Genomic DNA, 21,777 nt, shown 5'->3' with positions numbered 1-21,777 from the left:
TTTCACTTAATATTATGTTAATTTTTAATTATTGGCCACTGAACTCTTTTATATACCATCCATTCATAATTTAGTTAGAAGTAGAATCTAAAGATAATTAACATGAAACAATTTTCCCTCTGACCTATTAACTAATTAAAAAAAGCAGAACATGCCATGTGGCTTAATAAACTTGATGACAGATTTGAAGCCATGATGTAACTATAAGTCTAATACGTCCACAAATGAGAAAGGCTCCTACCGAAGGCCCATACAGAGGAACTCAGGAAATAGTGATGTGATCCTAAGAAGGTGGAAAAGGCCCACAGTATAAGCACTAATTCCACTAAGAGGGATTGGACACTTTCAAGCACTCACTCTATGTACTAACACACCTTCACAGGAAGCATATTTGATTAGCACAGTACAAGTTCCTTAGTCTTCTGTACTGAGTTGGCTCAGGCGGTGAGTCAAACTTAAAAAGGTAAGCCCAATTTAGATCAGTTAATTTCACAACGTGTCCAAATGTGGATTTCTTGCATGGACCATCTTATCTTACACTGATCCCAGGGCCACAAGGGAGGGAAGGGCTGGCCTGATGCAAACACATTGCCCACCACTAACTAGATAGACAACTCTGAGCACAACGCCACCCCAGTTCAGCTTTATTTTTATACATATTATTCATTAAATTTTGAATGGAATAGTTCTTCCCACACCCCCACACCTGTAACCATAGACTCATCTAGTTCTATAGGGAAATAATTTTTCAGATGACAAACCCTGATATGTGACAACTATAATATTTATATAGTGAGCATTGTGAAGTCAACTGCAATCTCTGCCATTTGAACAGAAAAATTCAATCATTTAACAAGTATTTGAGCCCTCTATGACTTAGGCACCACTGTAGATTCTGGGGACACAGTGGCTAAAGAAACAAAGTCCCTGTCCTCATGGTGCTTGCATGTTAACAAGAGAGACAAAATAAACACCTAAATAAAGACTATACTGCCAGGCAATGATAAGCACTATGAAGAAACAAAGCAGGGTAAAGGGGTGACAGCAAGGAAGAGGCTATTTTGACGTGTCTAAGGAACAGTGACAAGGCCAGTGTCACTAAGCAGAATGGGCAAGGGGAAGAGGCTATGAAAAGAGGTGAATGAGGTGGGCAGGGGCTTGCTTGTGTAGGGTTCTGCAGGCCACGGTACGGAGACTGGATTTTATTCTAAATGTGAGAGAAGGACTAGAAGGAAGGGCACTAAAACAATTTGATTTGTTAAAAGATCTGTCTGGCTGCTGGGCAGAGAGCCACTGCAAGGGAGGACAGTTAGGAGGCACCCATGGAGGTCCAGGCACGGTGGCTTGGGTAGATGTGACGGTGGTGAGAAGAAAACAGAGAATACTGATACTGAAGGCAAGGCTCACAGGATTTGCTTATAAAAGGAGAGAAGTTGTGAGGGGAAAGAGAAGTCAAGGAATCAAGGATAATTCTAAGGTGCTTGGCTTAAAGCAAATGAGTAAGTGAAACATTGCAAGGAAAAACTGTTTTGAACACATTAAGCGTGAGACGCCTATTAATTTGCAAGTAGGCAGCTAGCTACATACATTAGCAATTTAGAGGACAGGTGAGAGCTGGAGATATAAATATGGGAGTCATCACAAATGGTTTTTAATTCATAGAACCAAATGAGATCACTTAGGCAATGAATATAAACAGAAAAGAGGTCTGAGAACTAAGCATAATACTTCATTTAAAAAGTGACAAGAGAAAGACTCAGGAAAAGAGAATAAGAGGAAATAACCAGTGAGAAGGAGAAGACCCAGGAGAACATGGTGACTCAGAAGCCAAGTGAACAAAGTATTTCTAGGAGTGATCAACTTTTTTTTTTTTTTTTTTTTTTTGCGGTACACGGGCCTCTCACTGCTGTGGCCTCTCCCGTTGCAGAGCACAGGCTCTGGACACACAGTCTCAGCGGCCATGGCTCACGGGCCCAGCCGCTCCATGGCATGTGGGATCTTCCCGGCCCGGGGCACGAACCCATGTCCCCTGCATCAGCAGGCGGACTCTCAACCACTGCACCACCAGGGAAGACCAGGAGTGATCAACTTTGACAGATGCTGCTGACAAGCTGAATACTGAAAATAATCAACTGATTGGAGTAGTGAGAAGGTATGTATGTAATGGTCCTTTAAGAGAGTAGGAGAATGAACTGCCTAGGGAAAAGTAATAGCATCGGGCAGTGCTACTGTGAGGTCAGTACTACTGTGACGTTGATAAGACAGAAGTAAAGAATTGTCCATTTGAGATTTGTGGTCATGAATTTAAAATAAAAGTGGGCACATGGTTGTATGCTTTTCTCCAGATACTTTTAACTGCATAGATATAGGTATAGAAAACGAATTAGACTGAACCAAATCTGGAATTTTGCCAAGCAAGTAATATAAAAGAGAATGAATGAAGTTGAAAGTATAAGAAAAAAGTGATCATGGGATAGATTTTAAGCTGGGTAATGGGGGAGATAACATGAGGAAGGATAAAATGCAGAAAATAGGTGACAGTGGTCAGGACGCTCAAAGGTTTATGGTAGAGTGGAAAACAAAGGTTAAAAACACACAAATAATAAGACCCTAAATTCACTTTACCAGCTTTAAGTTCTGCTTATTTTAGCAGGAGAAATAAGTCAATTAACTGTTAATAATTCTCTCTTGTTTTATACAACTCCTAATTCTGACTAGATCCTAATGATTCAAAATAAATGAACATCTAATGAACCTACAAAGATTTGAGGCATGAACTCCTTCTGTAATACCTCAGCAAGCTTAATTATATACGTACATAGTGGGTGAGTCGATAAATGACTTTCTCTATGATTCTCTTTTTATTTATCAGCTCCTCTTCAGAATCTATTTCTGATTCGATTTCCTTCAAGTACCAATTAACAAGCTCACTCCTCTTTAATGCCGACTCATCCTCTTCTGTAACAACAAAAAATACATTTAAAAAGGATTAAATTATCCTTGTAGCAAACTGTATTGCCAATTCTTGGAGTCTGCATGCACAAGATAATGTACAGATTAGATAACCTTCAATCTGTCAGAAAACATATCTGCTGAAATAAGATTTGCAATCTTCCAGCATAAGCCTGAAAAATATTACTTGAATTAAAGTATGCCTTACTTTATCCTGAAAAGAAAAATCTAAAAAAATAGAGATTATAAGAAACAAGTTTCTTAAAGCTATAACGACTTCAAAGTATGAAGGTGTTTCCTTCACCTTCTCATGCTTCACCACCTATGATAATCTGTCAACAGCAGTTGAAAGCGTAAATTAGGAATGAAGTCACAGCAAGCAAAACTGCCTAAATACAACTATTCCTATTTGGAAAGGGGAACACTTTATGGAATTGAGGTCAACCAAGGAGTGAAATCCATAGGTGTTCACTCAAAAATAAAAAATTACCAATTTATTCCAGCAAGGTCTATCCTTATTGACTGAACTACCTGCCCTTTAGAGTCCAGAACTCTAAATTCACAAGAGAAGTTGGAACCTGGCAATATTTTAAACTATCACAGATATAAAGTATACTAAAAGAAAACTTCATTTGTCTTGATTTTAGAAATTGCTAATAAAATACAAAATCAAAATAGGAAAATTTTAGCTTTACTGATGATGCCTCTGAAAAGTTTTATTATGGTTGTACTGAAATTTCAGTGGTTTGTCCAAATGCTTTTGAGTAAGTAATCTCTTTGGTTTACAGTTTAAAGTTTTGCCAGGGGACTTCCCTGGTGGTCCAATGGTTAAGACTCTGCACTCCCAATGCAGGGGGACTGGGTTCCATCCCTGGTTGGGGAACAAAGATCCCACATACCGCAATGAACCAACGTGCCCTAGAGCCCATGTGCTGCAACCAGAGAAGCCTGAGAGTGGCAACGAAGACCCAGAGTAGCCTAAATAAATAAATGAACTTTAAAAAAAATAAAGTTTTGTTAGAAAACAGCTGTCTATCTGAAGACTGAGAATTAATAACTTACCTGGCTGGGTGAATAGCGTCTTTTTTCTTTTTTTAGGGAAAGGAGGAAGACCTAGAATTTATCTGTGGAATGCACCGTGTGGGTGCTAATCGTATCTTTGCTCCATTGATGGTTGGCCATGTTTAAAACTTAGTTGCATGAGAGAGAGAAAGAATAAGTACAACATGAACACAGGAATGTTTGCTCCCAAATCTTTTTATGTGAGAAGGGACTGGAACTAAAACCTCTCTGTCCTAGTGGCCTCTTTACTGCCTTCTTTCCTCCTTCCCACTGGTCCACAGTTCCCAGGGGAATGAGGGCAGAAACTAAAGGGCTTAAATCTTTTAGTAAGCTAAGACAATCTCTGGTGTTCTCTTCCTCCATCGCAGTTAGGACACTCTGATGAGAATATGTCTGGAAGCCAGCATACTGACAGTCAAATAAGAATTTTTTGATGGTTAATCACCAAACCGAAGTTTAAGTTCAACCCCTTGATTTAATCACTTTTCCTTCTGCCTTGTGGCTAATTACAGGTTGAGAAAACCTGGATAGCATGGTAAAGCAGTTAAGAACAGGAAGGGTAGTAATGTTCAGGTATCACACTTTACCTACAGAGAAATGAGGATTTTACTTCATTTCTAGTCTGGAATGTACTTGTGCTAATAGCCTTTTGAGTTTCAATTACTTGTCTATGATATATAAACACTCTAGGAGTCCAACCATTTTAAACAAACCCATTGTAAGGAAAAGTGACTTTGCATCTGTAAAAACATTTGTTAAGTGCGTCTTTATATATTATCAGATCCCAAATTCAGCTTCACAAATATTAAAATAGGCCAAGGACATTAATAAGAATGAGTCATAAACCTTTGACAATGAACTTGTGGGGAAATGTCTGGGCTGGTAGATATGCTGACATTCCCTAGTAGATTTTGTTTGCCAAAGTGAGCTTGTCTAACAGTTTCTCATCTCTTCTGACAAAATAACACAATCTTTAGCAATCAGAAGTTGTTAGCTGATTCACTTTGTCATAAAGCAGAAACTAACACACCATTGTAAAGCAATTATACTCCAATGAAGATGTTAAAGAAAAAAAAGATGTTAGACAAAAAAAAAAAAGTTGTTTATGTGAATACAGCTTATGTAAGTGACTCAGCATGTGAGCAGCACTAAGTATGTATGGCCTCACCTTCTTCCATCTTTCTGAGATGAAGCACAATAAGGTTAGAGATTCGGCAGTATTCGGAGAAGCCCAGCCTTAAGGAGGCTTTTGGAACAGCATCTTGGTTCATGTCTTCACTGTGGTCATTAATTCCATTCACAGGAGCAGGGATATCAGCATGACCTAAGTGAAATATTAACTGTTTGAATCTTCTTTCTGTGCCTCCAATACTCCCCTATTAAATGTTTACAAATATACTACTTATATTTTAATACTACTATTAATAATATTAATATAGTTATATAATTATAACTATATTATATACTTATAATTATATAACTATATATAAATATATATATTATATATTTATATATATAATATATATAGTATATATATAAATATATAATATATAAATATTTATGAATATTTTTATAAATATAAATATTATATAAAATTTTTATATTTATAATATATATATATAAATATTATAAAAATATTTATATTTAAAATATATATAAATATATATATATTTTATATATAAATATATAAAATATATATATAATTATAAAAATATTTATAAATATAAATATGTAAAAAACTATAATTTTTAATATTATATATAAATTATATATATAAATATATATAATATATAAATATAAATATTATATAAAATATAGTTATATAATTATATATATAATATATAGTTATATAAATATTATATAAATATATATATTTATATATATAAATATTTATATATATTATATATATTTATATTTATATATACATATTTATATTATATATATATAAAATAATATTTAATTATATATATAATTATATTTATATATATAAATATATATAACTATATTTTTATATAATATATATAAATAAATATATATTTATATAATATATATATTATATAAAAATATAGTTATATAATTATAACTATATATAAATATATAATATATATAAATATATATTATATATATAATATATAAATATATTATATATTTATATATAATATATATATTATATAACTATATATAATATAAATAATAATATAGTATTAAATTAAATAATTAATTTAATACTAATATTAATAATATAAATATATTTATACTTATATATATAAGTATAAATACTTATATTTTAATACTATAACCATATAGTTATACTCAGTATTTAGTAATTGTATAAATAAATTAGAAAGTTTATAAATGCCACCAGTGAAGACAAAAACCCATTTGGAAGGGATGGGAAGATTGGGAGATAAAAGGATTTCATAATCTGAAAGTGCATTTGCAATATTAAGTCCACTGTCTCCATTTTGGTGTTTTTTCTCTCAGTCTTTCAAGCATATATATTTTATATCAAGTAATTATATTTTAACTTAGAAACAGTTAATAAAATTCAATATCCATTTTTTCCCCTTTTGCTAATAGACTTCACAACCATCAGTAAGTGCATTTTTACCATGACATCTCAGAGAACATTTTGGTCCCTAACTCTAGAACAGTCATGAACAGACACCTCACCATGGATGCCATCTGGGCCCTCATCTACCTCCATCTGGGCATCTTCGTCTTGATCTAGATTGACATCAGGTGTTTCTACACGGATGATTGATTTATTCAGTAACCTGAAAGCTTCCTTCACATGTTTAGGCTGGACCTAAGCCAATCAAGATGAAGTAAATCAGTAAGCCAGTCTTTTTGATACAACAAACAGACTTTCTCCATATGAAATTACAGTGGCATTTTGGTTTTCTCACATTCTCCCTCTACACAACATAAAATATGAGAGAACACCATAAATTCACCAGAATGGTTAAAAGGACCAACAATATTGAGAATGTAGACAACTTTCATTCACTGCTGCTGGGAATATAAATTGTTACAACCATTATGGAAAACTGATTTTCAGGCTTTACTAAACTGCACACACCTACAATCTATGACCCAATGATTCCACTCCTAGATACACACCAAACAGAAATGTAGGTATAAATACATCAGATGAACTAAAAGACCTGCACATCCCATAAGAACCCAAATTGGAACTATCCAAATGTCCATTAATAGAAGAATGAGCCAATCACTGTGATAACATTCACTGATAGTTACGTGTATTTAACCACAACTGGGAGGGGAAAAAAGGTTGAAAACAACCTAACTAACCATCAGGAAAAGTATGGTTAGAATACTATATAACCATAAAGAAAAAAAAAAAAGGTTATCCTCAGAGAACAGTAGCAGTGACTGTAAACAAACTGAAAGGGTAGCTCTTAGAGATGCTAGTAAGGAATGTTCAACTTCCTGATCTGGGTATAGATTACATAGATACGTTCATTGAAAGTTAACAGAACTGTACACTTGTGATTTGTGCACTCTCTGTACGTATGTTTTGCCTCAAAAAAAAAAAGCCTACTTAGAAGAAAAATTACAAGTCTATTTGGGGGTAGGGGGAGACTGCTTTAAGTCTTTGTATGAATAATCAACAGTCTCTCTAAATCTACTCCCTTCCTAATGAGCTGAGCCCTATAACAATAGATAAACCCAGCAGAGCAGCCTTTTTTTTTTTTTCCTTTAAATACATTACCACCTGCAATGAAACTTTAAGCCATTTGAGAACAGTCAATATCAAGACATATCCTAGTAAACTTACTGGTCTACAAAAATAAGAGAGAATACTTTGGAAAGAGAAAAATATCAAACTACTTATGGAGGAAAAATTAATAATCAAGGGCTGGCCTCAGATTTTCGCAAAGAACAACTGATGTCAGGATACAGTAGAAAAATTTCTAAGAAAAGAAAATATGAGCCAGAGGTTGGATGTCATTCAGGTAAAGACTACAAATAACCCTGCTGAACATAACACTCAGGGAATATTATTCCCATGAACTCATCTTTTTCATCAAACCCTTGAAAAAAGGCCAATTTTCAATCAGTGAAGTGATAAGTTAGAAATCGTAACAAATTTATCTCCAATGATCATGCCTTGCACACATTTAGCTACAAAACTAAGACTTAAACAAACGTGGGAATCAAGAGTGACAGAACAAAATGTAAATGGTATATGTCCTGAAGATAGAGGGGTACAGGGAGACCCAAGAGATGGGAGTAAATTTGCTGATAGCCCCCAAAATGAGCGGAAGACGTAAATAAACATTTCTCCAAAGACATATAGATGGCCAAGACGCATATGAAAAGATGCTCAACATCACTAACTACTAGAGAAATGCAAATCAAAACTACAATGAGGTATCACCTCACACCAGTCAGAATGGCCATCACCAAAAAATCTACAAACAATAAGTGCTGGAGAGGGTGTGGAGAAAAGGGAACCCTCTTGCACTGTTGGTAGGAATGTAAATTGATACAGCCACTGTGGAGAACGGTATGGAGGTTCATTAAAAAAACTAAAAATAGAATTACCATATGACCCAGCAATTCCACTACTGGGCATATACCCAGAGAAAACCATTAATTCAAAAAGACATATGCACCCCAATATTCATTGCAGCACTATTTACAATAGCCAGGTCATGGAAGCAACCTAAATGCCTATCAACAGATGAATGGTTAAAGAAGATGTGGTATATATATACAATGGAATATTACTCAGCCATAAAAAGGACAGAAATTGGGTCATTTGTAGAGGCGTGGATGGACCTAGAGACTGTCATACAAAATGAAGTAAGTCAGAAAGAGAAAAACAAATGTCATATATGAACACATATACATGGAATCTAGAAAAATTGTACAGATCAAACTTTTTGCAAGGCAGAAAGACAGAGAACAAACGTATGGACACCAAGGAGGGAAAGGGGAGGTGGGATGAATTGGGAGATTGCAATTGACATATACATACACTAATATGTATAAAATAGATAACTAATGAGAATCTGCTGTATAGCACAGGGAACTCCACTTTGCTGTACAGTAGAAACTAACACAACATTGTAAGACAACTATATCCCAATTAAAAAAAAATTTTGCTGATTGCCTCTCACCTGTAACAGATGATAAATCAAGCCATGGATAAGCATATCTGACTGTGCAAAGGTAAACAGTAAAATATTATTTACTAAAATCAGGTGGTTGGGAGGGAAGGGAAGAAGAAAGAAGATGAAACATGCTAATTTTATCACTTCATAGTAGAGAACCAATAGAGAACTAAGGGTACAATATAAAGTTATAATAATAAAAGTAACCACTAAAATAACTTTCTGAATCTCAGAACTACACATACAAGCAAAAGCAAAGTGACCACAAAATGAAAAATCATGTCAACTATAAAAAGAAAACAAAAACGAAAACCCAAATAAACCTATCTCTCATACCAATAAATGTAAATGGGTTTAACTTACATGCTAAATAAATTTTCTTTGCATCACAAAACAAAATCCGACTCTATGCTGTATATGTATATAAGACACACTTAAACTTACTCAGAAATGCCGAAAAATAGTAAAAAGTTAGGCAAAGGTATACCTGTATACCTAACAAAGAAAGCAAGGTGGAGTTCAGGCCAAAAGGCATAAATGAGACAAAGTTAGAGGGTACAAATCTCAATGAAAATATATGTATCAGTTAAGAGAACAACAATATCAGTAAAATAGAATTTATAGGAGAAAAAAGGATAAATACAAAGAGACAATAACTATGTTGGTAGAGAAATAAAACCTATTCATAGGAGACTTTTCTTTTAATTAATTAATTAATTTTTGGCTGCACTGGGTCTTCATTGCTATGTGCAAGCTCTAGTTGCAGCGAGTGGGGGCTACTCTTCATTGCGGCGCCCAGGCTTCTCCTTGCGGTAGCTTCTCTTGTTGCGGAGCACGGCCTCTAGGCACGTGGGCTTCAGTAGTTGTGGCTCACGGGCTCTAGAGCGCAGGCTCAGTAGCTGTAGCTCACGGGCTTAGTTTTTCCACAGCATGTGGGATCTTCCCAGACCAGGGCTTGAAACCTTGTCCCATGCGCATTGGCAGGCGGATTCTCAACCTCTGCACCACCAGTGAAGTCCCCATAGGAGACTTTTAACTTTCAATCTAGAGAAGATACAGTAGACCAAAAAACCCCACAAAAAAATAGAAGACCTATGTAACATAATAAGGTAACCTCCCCCTTCACAGATATATAAAATTATATACACTGTAAACAGAGACTAGGCCTTCCATTGAAGTGCTCATGGAACACTTATGGAAATGGGCTCTGGGCTACAAAGCATCCAAAAAACCAAATTCCAAAAAACCAAAAAACTAAATGAGAAACATAGACATCATTTTCTAATCACAATGCAGTAAAATTAAAACAAGCAACCAAAAAAACATTCTAACTGGATATTATTCTAACTGGATATTATTAAACTCTGAAACAACTCTTGGTAGTGGATACTTTTCTAGGAAAATGTAGCTTACCAAAACTGACCCAAGAAGAGATAGAAAATCTAAACAAGACTGACTTCCATGGCAGAAATTAAGAACGATGCACCCAAATTGTATACACTAGACCCAGAGAGTTTTACTTGAGAATTCATATCAGTAAAATAGCAGATAATTTTAATGCAATAGAAAACCATTCTAGAATAGAGAAAAAAGGGGAAAACTTTCAAAAATGTAAATGAAATAACCACGATAATAAAACAGACTGCAAAAACAAATGGAATCAATGTTTTTTATGAGTACTGCTTTAAAAATTCTAAATAACAGCAAACAGAAGCCAAATGCATTAAAAAAAAGTGGGATTTATTCCAGGAAGGCTTGACATTAGAAAGTCTATTAATTTATTTTTCATTTTAATAGATCCAGGAGGAAAAAAAATCATGATTAACTCTATACACACTAAAAAGACAACTGGCCAAAAAAAAAAATCTTCTTGATAAAAATATTCAAGACATAATAATAAATGTATAGTTCCTATTGATAAAAACACATCGTATCTCAGCCACAGAGCCAATTAGGAACAAGAAAAAAATGTCCAATGTCATAATTATTAGACATTGTATTACAACAGCAAAGGTAAATTAGTGGAAAATATGGGAAAAGATTAAGTTTCTTTTTCAATAATAGAAAGAAAAACATGCCATTTATCATTTGCAAATACGAACAAAAATCTGGAAAATCAACAGACTCAACTGAAAAACTACTACAAACAAAAGGCATCAGTATAGTACAAAACTAGCATACAGAAATCAATAGTTCATATATACACGCAACAACCAGTTAAAATATAAAATGAAAAAAGTCTACCTTCAATACCCACAAAAATAACAAAATATCAAGAAATAAATTCAACAAGAAACATGCAAAAATCATATGAACTTTAAAACCTATTGAGTGAAACAAAAGACATATGTGGAAAAATCTAGAAACAATAAATGCTGGAGAGGGTGTGAAGAAAAGGGAACACTCCTACACTGCTGCTGGGAATGTGAATTGGTACAGCCACTATGGAGAACGGTATGGAGGTTCCTTAAAAAACTACAAATACAACTACCATACGACCCAGCAATCCCACTACTGGGCATATACCCTGAGAAAACCATAATTAAAAAAGAGTCACATACCAAAATTTTCATTGCAGCTCTATTTGCAATAGCCCGGAGATGGAAACAAACTAAGTGCCCATCATCGGATGAATGGATAAAGATGTGGCACATATATATAATGGAATATTACTCAGCCATAAAAAGAAACGAAACTGAGCTATTTGTAATGAGGTGGATAGTCCTAGAGTCTGTCATACAGAGTGAAGTCAGAAAGAGAAAGACAAATACCGTATGCTAACACATATATATGGAATTTAAGGGAAAAAAATGTCATGAAGAACCTAGGGGTAAGACAGGAATAAAGACACAGACCTACTGGAGAACGGACTTGAGGATATGGGGAGGGGGAAGAGTGAGCTGTGACAAAGCGAGAGAGAGGCATGGACATATATACACTACCAAACATAAGGTAGATAGCTAGTGGGAAGCAGCCACATAGCACAGGGACATCAGCTCGGTGCTTTGTGACCGCCTGGAGGGGTGGGATAGGGAGGGTGGGAGGGAGGGGGACGCAGGAGGGAAGAGATATGGGAACATGTGTATATGTATGGCTGATTCACTTTGTTGTGAAGCGGAAACTAACACACCATTGTGAAGCAATTGTACCCCAATAAAGATGTTAAAAAAAAAAAAAAGACGTAAGTGGAAAGATAATGAGGTCTCTGGTACTCAGAACTGTTAACGAATGTTTGCATTTGTCATTCTAGACACCTGAAAGGAAGGCACTGCTTTAACCTCTTGAACTTAGGCATGGCCGTGTTAATTCCTCTGACCAATGAAATGTGACCAGCAGTGTCATGTCATTTCTAGATAGAAGGTTAAGAAATGGCATATGATTCACCTTGTCTTTTCTGTCTTCTGTGATCATGGAAGTGTATGTCAAGAAAGAACCTTTACATCAGCCTGAATTTCTGAGCGATGTGAAGCGCAGAGCCTCTGGCTAACATAAATGAACATGAAGCATGAGCAAAAAAATGTAATTGTTTCTGTTTTAAACAGCTGAGATTTTTATAGTGGCATAATCTAGATTCTAACCGCTATTATGCTTTCTTAGAAAAAATCATCATAAAGAAGTCAATTCTCCATATTAACATATAAATTTAACATGTTCTCAATATCAATAATTTTTGGGGGGTATACTATTTTTATTTTATTCATATTTAAATTTCACCTCAAATACTGAGCTCAAGTATATGCTGGCCCTATGTTCAGATTTTTGAAATAAAGATAAATGGACAGATAGCTTTAAGGCTGAATGTATTTCATATTTCACAATATATTCAACAATTAGGGAAAATCGAGGGGGTGGTATAATTATATACCTTTATACATTTAGTAGCACAAGTACAGGGAAAAGCCATGCAACTGGAGGAAAAACCCATTTCAGGGCTGAACAGAGAGGTCCTTGAATGCCAACAGAATCTCCCCTTGACTTCAGACAAACCAAGGAGTCTGTCAGTATACAAAAAACACTGAATTCAGGAGCAATAGGATAGGTATTAAGGAATTGGTTCTTGCCAATCAGGATTATGTGGGCCAGTCTGAAGTGAGCAGAGGTGGCTGGAGGCTGGAAATGTTGTAGCTCAAGTTCAGAATCTATAGATTAGAACAGCAGTCTAGAGACAGAATGGTTAGTGCTTTGTTCAAAAATTCCTGGGTTTTCCAAACAAGTTCCTAGGATGCTTTCCTCAAACAGTGAATATCACTCATCAATAAAAACCAAAACAAAACAAAGCCAGCTGGCTATTAAGTTCACAACAGCCAAAAGAGAACAATGCAGTGGAACATGCATTGGAACAAAAGTGCAACAATGCAGTGGAACAAAAGAGAACATTTAAAATATTGTGGTACTAATGCAAGAGGAGGCTAAGACAGCATAGGAACAGAATTCAGGAAAGAGATCCTAACAAACACAAGAATATATAATAAAAGCATACCAAACCAGTGTGGAAAAGACGGATTGTTCAGTAAGTGGTGTTGGAACAACTAGGAAACTAGCTGAAAAAGAATCAACTGATTTACACCTCACGTCTTACAGAAGGATAAATACCAAATGTTTGAATGATTTAAATACAAACAATGAAACCATCTAAATGCTTGAGGAAATCCTGAGAAAATTCTTTTATAATCTTAGAGTGGGGGAGGCCTTCTAATAAAACAAAGTAAAAAGTGAACAAAGAATATGATCATAAAAGGAAGTAGAAATGGCTCTTAAATATATGCAAAAACACTCAATTTTATTCAGGAACTGCATCTGTGTATATATATATGCATATATGTATATTTATTTTATATCATATGCATTTACTACCTATTGAAAAACCAAAAAAAGGAAAGAAAAATCTGTTAGAAATTCTCCAAGACACATCAGTTCTATGAAATTCATTTTAAGAAACATTACAATGAAGAAAAAAAAAAGGTACAAATGTTAGTATGGTTTTTAAGAATTCCCCTCCATCATGGCCTATTCTTTCTCTACAGATTCCACTATATTCCTCCCAATACCCTTCACTCTAAACTTTCCACCTTCACTCTAAAAATTCCTACCAAAATTCTATACACCCTTCAGTGATCCAGTTTAAATGTTGGCATCTCCCCAAACCCTCCACCTTTGTTATGAAATAATTCATTGATCTCTGTACTCTTTGCTGATGACACTCCATCTAATATCGCCTCTCATATTTCACATGCTTAATTAAACATATGTCTTGCTCCCACCAAACTATCAGCAATGGAAGACAGGGGCTCTTTTATTCATCTCCTAACTTACAAAGATGTCCACTAAATGTCAGGAGAATCAAAGAATAACAAGTAAGACAGTGTGAAAGTATTTTGTAAACAGTAAAGTACCACATCAGAGAATTTGAAAAATTAGACAAAAGGAAAAAAGCCAAAAAATGAAATCTATGAGATAGAAATGGTGAATGAAGTAAGAACAGTGGTTACTTCTGGGGAAGGAAGGGTGCAAGGGAACTTTTTAGGATGATGTAAACCTTCTTTGTTATAAGCTGAGTGGCCACAAGGGTGTACGTAAAAAGTCAAAGCTGTACATTTTTCTCTATGTGAATTATACCTCAATCATACTATTAAGAAAAATAGCCAAACTCCTTCCTCAAACAAAATCTTACACTGTCTAAAATATAAAGCTAGATAAAAGCAGGGCTTGTTTGCTTGAAGCAGAGATGAGGGCATCCTTCCACTCTGCCCCCCATTTACTCCCTAAATACCCACTGACATGTACCTGTAGAACCCAGGGCTCAAAGAACAATTTAATATACACATGTTATACAAAGGAGAATTCCCTTATTAGGAGACTGGAGGCTACATTATCATATCTGTATCCCCTCCCACAGGCCTAGCACATTGTAGGATTTAAACAAATTTTCCTTGAATGAATGGCATTAATCTTGAACTCACCTTTATATGTATGTACTCTATAATCTATGCCATGATTATCTCATTATCATTAATCTAACTACTACATTCAAAAAATGGTTGACAGCAACATTCTTCAAGGGGAAAACCCCAGGGTCAGGGGTCATGTATCCTATGAGCACTCAATAGTCATATAAAAATAAATCTGCAGCTAATGCTAGTATGTCTTATACCAAACATAAAAACAGCTTGTAAGCCAACAAATCAATTTCTCTTTCCCATTATGTTAGAGTGACTTTGATACCTCATCACAGCAGTGCATCCGAGCCATTGCTTCAGAGAGACGGATCATGCTCTCAAGCTGTCGCACTGTAATCCTCCATGAAGACTTGGTTACTCCAGAACCATCCCTCTGGCGGAGGCGTTTATACTGTTCCACAATGAAGTCCTCCGACTCTTTAGAAATCTGTTCCAGAATATCAGTGAAGTCAGAGCATTTCTACTTAATGGGAGCAGCTTTAAACATTAAGTTTAAGAGCCTTCCAGGTGAAGATACTCTGGGGGAACTAAGAAGGTCAAAACTTTGAAACCAATGACAAGAAATTAATACTGAAATGCCTTTCAAAAGAAACTAATACAAAGGAGGACTATGAATTCCATGTACTAATTTTATGAATAGGAAGACAGTAGAGTTAGTATTTAAGCAAATGACCATTTCTAAACAATGTATACTTTTATACCCAACATGCGAAAGCTCATTAAACAGATTACTGCTCAGGCTATTCTTGAGGCTCAGTTAATTAACTTATGCAGTCTTTGGGAAAAAGAAAAGTCAATATATATAATACTGCCCCCTATCAGTGGCTTCACGTTCTGTGGTTTCAGTTACCTGTGGTCACCTGAAGTCTGAAAATATTAAACAGAAAATCCCAGAGATAAACAATTTATAAGTTTTAAATTGTGCACCATTCTGAGAAGTGTGATGAAATTTTATGCTGTCCAATGTCCCATCTGGGACAAGAATCATCCCTTTATCCAGTGTATCCACACTGTATATGTTACCTGCTTATTAGTCACTTAGTAGCCATTTTGGTTATCAGATCAACTGTTAGGGTAACATAGTGCTTGTGTTCAAGTAACCCTTATTTTACTTAATAATGGCCTCAAAGTGCAAGAGTAGTAATGCTGGCAATTCAGATATTCTCTTATTGTGCCTAACTTATAAACTGAACTTTATCACAGGTATGTACGTATAGGAAAAAACATCGTACATATAGGGCTTGGTACTATCTGTGGTTTCTGGCATCCACTGGGGGTCTTGGAACATATCCCCTACTGTATATATACCTTATTATTAATTAAATAATAACAACAAAATGAGGCATTCTAAAGAATACTGTTTTTCAGAGCAAGGAACTAAGCATATTAAGGAAGCATGCCAAAGTCAAGAGGGACCAGCGTAGTCATGGAGAATAAATGCCTCTGCAAACAAAAGTGCTTTACCCTTCCCTTGGGACAGTGAGAGTCAATCCCAATATTAAGTGAAGGTGATAGATAATTAAAATCTAAGCATAACTCCCAAAAGTCAAGCCAGAAAGAGTGTAAAAACCTCAACCAGAATCAAACAATTTTTTTTTTTGTACTCTACTTTAGGAAAATGTCAAAAAAAATGCATTATGGAGGTTTATCTTAAAAATAAATGTCCAAGTGAGCACCCTGGATCCTGTATTGTAAAAGTTACTCATGTTCATTACAATAACCTAGAGGAATACAAGCTTCCCTCAGAGACAGATTTGAGAGCATTCAGTAGACTACTGATTTAAACACATGCAGTTTTAAGATTCTTAGGAATAATGGTTGAAATAAAAGGATATCCTACATTATTTGGTTATTCAAAACTGTTCACCCATAAAAATCTTTTTATTATACCTAAAAAGTTAAAGAAATTGAACTTTTCAGACTTTTAAAAAATTCCCTTTCTCAAGTCTCTCTGAGGAAACAAACTGTTCTCAAAAAAAACCAAAAACAAACCAGAAAACCCAAACCAAAATCAAACCAACCAACTAACCAACCAAATGACCTTAAACACCCAAACAAGTCAGGTTCAGTTAATTTCCATACAACGCTTTTGTTTAAATGCCACTTTCATATACTTATTATGCCCAATTACAGTACAAAAGGGCAGGTTACCTTGGGCTTAAACTGTCTTGCAAAAAGAAGATACCTCCTGATATCATCAAGGGAATACACACGATCAATTGATTCTTCAATTCTTGAATGCAAGTCTACTATTCGCCTGGCGATAGCATAGTCTGTAACCTAATTCAAAATAAGAAAGTCATTTTAATCAGTTATAGTAATATCCACTCCAGACTATCCCAGGCATTAAGAAATTTTTTATAGCTAACAACAATAGCTCTAATATGCCACCATAAGATGTATTAATGGGTTCAAGTTTCTGATGAAAATTTAGTACCACATCCAAAATCAAAAGTTTAAATGTATACCTTTGCCCTACTCTAAGACTATTCCTGAAGGAATTTACTGACTTTAATATGGCAGAAATAAGATTTCTAGGGCCCTAAGTGTGTCTAGAAGCATTAATTCATGCAACCCTCACAAAAAATTTACTAGGTAGATAATTATTACCCCCATTTTACAGATGAATAAATTGAGGCCTGGAAAGATTAAGTAACTTGTCCACACAGTTAGTAATAGAGCAAGGATTTGAAGAGTCTAGTTTCAGAGTCCATCCTCCTAGCCACTACATTACGTTGCCGCTTATGAACATACGAATGATGATCATCACAGAACCGTTATTAACATCGAAAAAAATAAAATCACACTAAAAATATGCAATACTCTCAAATAGTACAGAAAAAAAAAGTAGAGATACACAGCAAATGGTAAAGCAAACAGGGCAAAAAGTTAATGTGAACTGAATAAAGGGTATATGAGTATTATATGCACTATTATATTTCCTGCAACTTTTCTGTAAGTTTGAAATTATTTCTAATTAAAAAGCTAAAAAACTAATTTAGTAAATTATATATAGACAGAAATATATGAAAATCAGACAATGCCCAACAATGGGGAGGAGGGGACTGGGTTAAACATTTATATAGATTTGTGAAGGAAAAGAACCAAACCCAAACATAAAAAACGAAAACCCTCTAAACATTCACATTAATGGGAGGCAAATTTTATCTAGATGAATTTAAAATTTTGCCGTAAGCAAGAGGTATGCATTGTACCTAATGTACTGTAGGACCTCCATGCTCAGCAATTAAAAGTACAGTACAACATGACCTTCTACAGAAGGTCATTTTGTACTTCTGTGCACATCTGAGATGTGCAATGTTGTTAAATATTTAAGTCTAAGTATAAATAACTCTAATACTGACATGTTAGAATGTAAGTAAATCTGCAGTTTTTTTAAAAAAAATTTCTTTTATTTATTTATTTATTTATTTATGGCTGCATTGGGTCTTTTTTGCTGCGCGCAGGTTTTCTCTAGTTGCAGCGAGAGGGGGCTACTCTTCATTGAGGTGGCTTCTCTTGTTGTGGACCATGGGCTCTAGGTGTGCGGGCCTCACTAGTTGTGGCTCACGGGCTCTAGAGCAGAGGCTCAGTAGTTACGGCGCACGGGCTTAGTTGCTCCGCAGCATGTGGGATCTTCCCAGACCAGGGCTCAAACCCGTGTCCCCTGCATTGGCAGGCAGATTCTTAACAACTGTGCCACCAAGGAAGTCCCTAAATCTGCAATTTTATATTCAATCTTAACATTCTTACACAATTAGGAAAAAAAATGTGACACATGCAATAATTTGATAGGAAGACAGAGGAAGACAAATGACTCAATTTGAAAAAAAAAAGAAAAAGAAAAATTTGTTTGGAACCCCAATTCTTTTCAACCTTAATGAAAGAACAAAAAACAAAAATCTAATAAAAATCATGGGCTTCCCTGGTGGCGCAGTGGCTGAGAATCCGCCTGCCGAAGCAAGGGACACGGGTTCATGCCCCGGTCTGGGAGGATCCCACATGCCATGGAGTGGCTGGGCCCGTGAGCCATGGCCGCTGAGCCTGCGCGTCCAGAGCCTGTGCTCCGCAACGGGAGAGGCCACAATAGTGAGAGGCCCGTGTACCGCAAAAAAAAAAACAAAACAAACAAACAAAAAAAAAAAACAAAACCTCTTAAAGAGTATGGTTGGGAATTAACTGAAATACTGTTTTTTTGAGAATTAAAAAACAGTAACAAGGGGACTTCCCTGGTGGTCCAGTGGTTAAGAATCTGCCTTCCAATGCAGGGGACGCGGGTTTGATCCCTGGTCAGGGAACTAAGATCCCACATGCCGTGGAGCAACTCAGCCTGCGCGCCACAACTACTGAGCTCGCATGCCACCACTACTGAGCTTGTGTGCCTCAGTTAGAGATCCTGAGTGCCACAAACTACAGAGCCCACATGCCCTGGAGCCTGTGCACCAAAACTAGAGAAGAGAAAACCTGCATGCCACACTAGAGAGAAGCCTGTGCAACACAACAAAAGATCCCACGTGCCGCAACTAAGACCCAGTGCAGCCATAAATAAATAAGTAAATAAGTAATAAATCTTTAAAAAAAACAAAACAAAAACAGCAACAAAACCAAAAAACTTGATATTCAACACAATTAAGCAGAACAAGCAATTCAAGTGATTTTCAGTTGCTTAATAAACCCCTGTCCAATCCTGTGCCACTCTGAGAGAAATGAAAGGTCAGTGACAACACATGCACCAGTTCTTCAGGAGTACATCCTCCAGGCTTGTCTCACTCAATTACTCAAACTGGAAATAATAAAGGAAGCTCAGAGCGATAGCTCATAGTTACCTCATTACATTCATCCACAAGTATAAAGAAGAGATCAAATCGGGACATGATAGGAGCTGACAAGTTTATATTCTGTTTCAATGATTTTGATCTGTCATAGTGTCCACTGATTGGGTTTGCTGCTGCCAAAATGGATGTCCTGGCATTTAGAGTAGCCTGACCACAAAAGGAAAAATCGTGACAGGTTTAAAAAGACAACTGTAATGGCATATGACAAAATGCTCAACCTCATTCATAATGAACTAAATGCAAACCAAAAGAATAAGATATCATCTTTCACGCAGTGAATCATCAAAATTAAAGTCTGATAATATATAGCAACAGGTACTCCCATATGATGTTGATGGTATGATGTGCACACCCTTTAAGCCAGCAATTTCTTACTAAGAATTTATCTTGCAGCTAGGTACAGGAAGATATGTACAAGGATGTTTACAATATTGTTTGTAATACTAAAGGCTGGAAATGACCTGAATGTCACTCTTCTTTATAAGAGTCTAATGAGTCAAACTGGGGTATGTACAATTGAAAATCATGGAGTAATAAAAAGACAAGTGGATCTAATATATACTGGTATAGAAAGATTACCAAAATAAAATTATGAAGTTAAATGAACAAGGAACAAAACTGTATGTGTATTATGCTTATTTATGATAAAATATTCCTAAAAGGGACATAAACTCAGCAGATACTTCTGAGAATCTATTGGTGCTAGGAGTTGGAGGGGAAGATTTTTTTTTAACTTACGGTTTAAAGTATTGCTTACATTTTTCTTAACTATTTGAATGTATTACTTTTATTTTTAAAGTTTGATTTCTCTCTAATGCTAGTTACAATATTGTACTTATTATTTTCATTTAAATAATCCATCGACTTGATTAATAATCCTCAAGGCTGTGTTTTCCGTTTCAGTAAACTGCATTTCATGTTGAAGTAATGCATTTTATCCAAGTGATCGACTAGAGCTACATTAATCTACAAGGCTAAGGCAAGATGCAATGGAACAGAAGTGGACACACGTACCTTCACTCCTGCTTTAGTGATGGAGATGGTCTGCTGTTCCATAGCTTCGTGAATAGCAACTTGATCCCGCACCTCCATCTTATCAAATTCATCAATACAACACACACCCTGTAACCAAACAAACCTAGCATAAGAAACTGCCTTTCAGATGTCAAACGGCAAGGAAACTCAAAGTTTGCTACCACAGAGACCTTTCAGTTCTTTTAAACAACTAAGATAGGTAAGTAAGCAATCCTAACTCCCTCTACTAGAATAAGATAGTACAATAGTTCCCAGAGCTCGAGGGAACCATACTCTTTTGACTCATTTTAAACCAAGAGTGAAACTAAAAACATGCAGTTACTTATTGCACTTTTATTCAACATCAAAACCTTGTATAAATCTCAGGGTCAAAATATTCTGGGTTACTACCTCAGTGTTGACTTTAGGCTGGGAAAGTGAAGGATGGAGTTGGAACATAATGTTTATAAGTATATATAGCTACAATTTACACGCATTCACAGAGCTAACTGATCTATGACAAATACATGCAAAATGCAATAGATACACTCATAGATGTGTCACAGTCTAGAAAGGAAAACTGCTGAGAAGTACTAGTCACAGCAAACACACAAGCTCAGGGCAAGTAATACGTTCTAGAGAAGTTCAGAAAGTGCTAATTAATGATGACAATCCCAATTTCTAGATTAATAAAACCATGAATTATTTATTAAAAGTACTTATTAAAAAGAGGACATCTCCTTAATAGGAACGTATAGGCCTTTATTGATAGGGATGGGGATATTCTGATTTCTTTATATCCAAGAGGGTAAA

General features: G+C 35.4%; 1 protein-coding gene across 2 annotated transcripts in view; it reads right to left on the bottom strand.

The window, feature by feature from the left end:
* MCM6 (minichromosome maintenance complex component 6) overlaps positions 1–21,777 on the bottom strand; it is a 45,621-nt gene that overhangs the window by 946 nt on the left and 22,898 nt on the right. Inside the window, exons 10-17 of one of the 2 annotated variants that reach the window (XM_067742066.1) lie at positions 20,965–21,072; positions 19,942–20,097; positions 17,267–17,395; positions 15,381–15,542; positions 9,165–9,206; positions 6,688–6,823; positions 5,183–5,338; positions 2,819–2,958 (exon numbers count right to left, since the gene is read on the bottom strand). In XM_067742066.1, the coding sequence (XP_067598167.1) occupies positions 2,819–2,958; positions 5,183–5,338; positions 6,688–6,823; positions 9,165–9,206; positions 15,381–15,542; positions 17,267–17,395; positions 19,942–20,097; positions 20,965–21,072 (1,029 nt within the window). The remainder of the gene's footprint in view (positions 1–2,818; positions 2,959–5,182; positions 5,339–6,687; positions 6,824–9,164; positions 9,207–15,380; positions 15,543–17,266; positions 17,396–19,941; positions 20,098–20,964; positions 21,073–21,777) is intronic. The other variant, XM_067742067.1, reaches the window with a different exon arrangement.

Source organism: Pseudorca crassidens, chromosome 6 (genome assembly GCF_039906515.1).
Source record: "Pseudorca crassidens isolate mPseCra1 chromosome 6, mPseCra1.hap1, whole genome shotgun sequence".
NCBI lineage: Eukaryota > Metazoa > Chordata > Mammalia > Artiodactyla > Delphinidae > Pseudorca > Pseudorca crassidens.
Note: the sequence above shows the minus strand (reverse complement) of the source record. Positions and strands in the feature narration are given on the sequence as shown.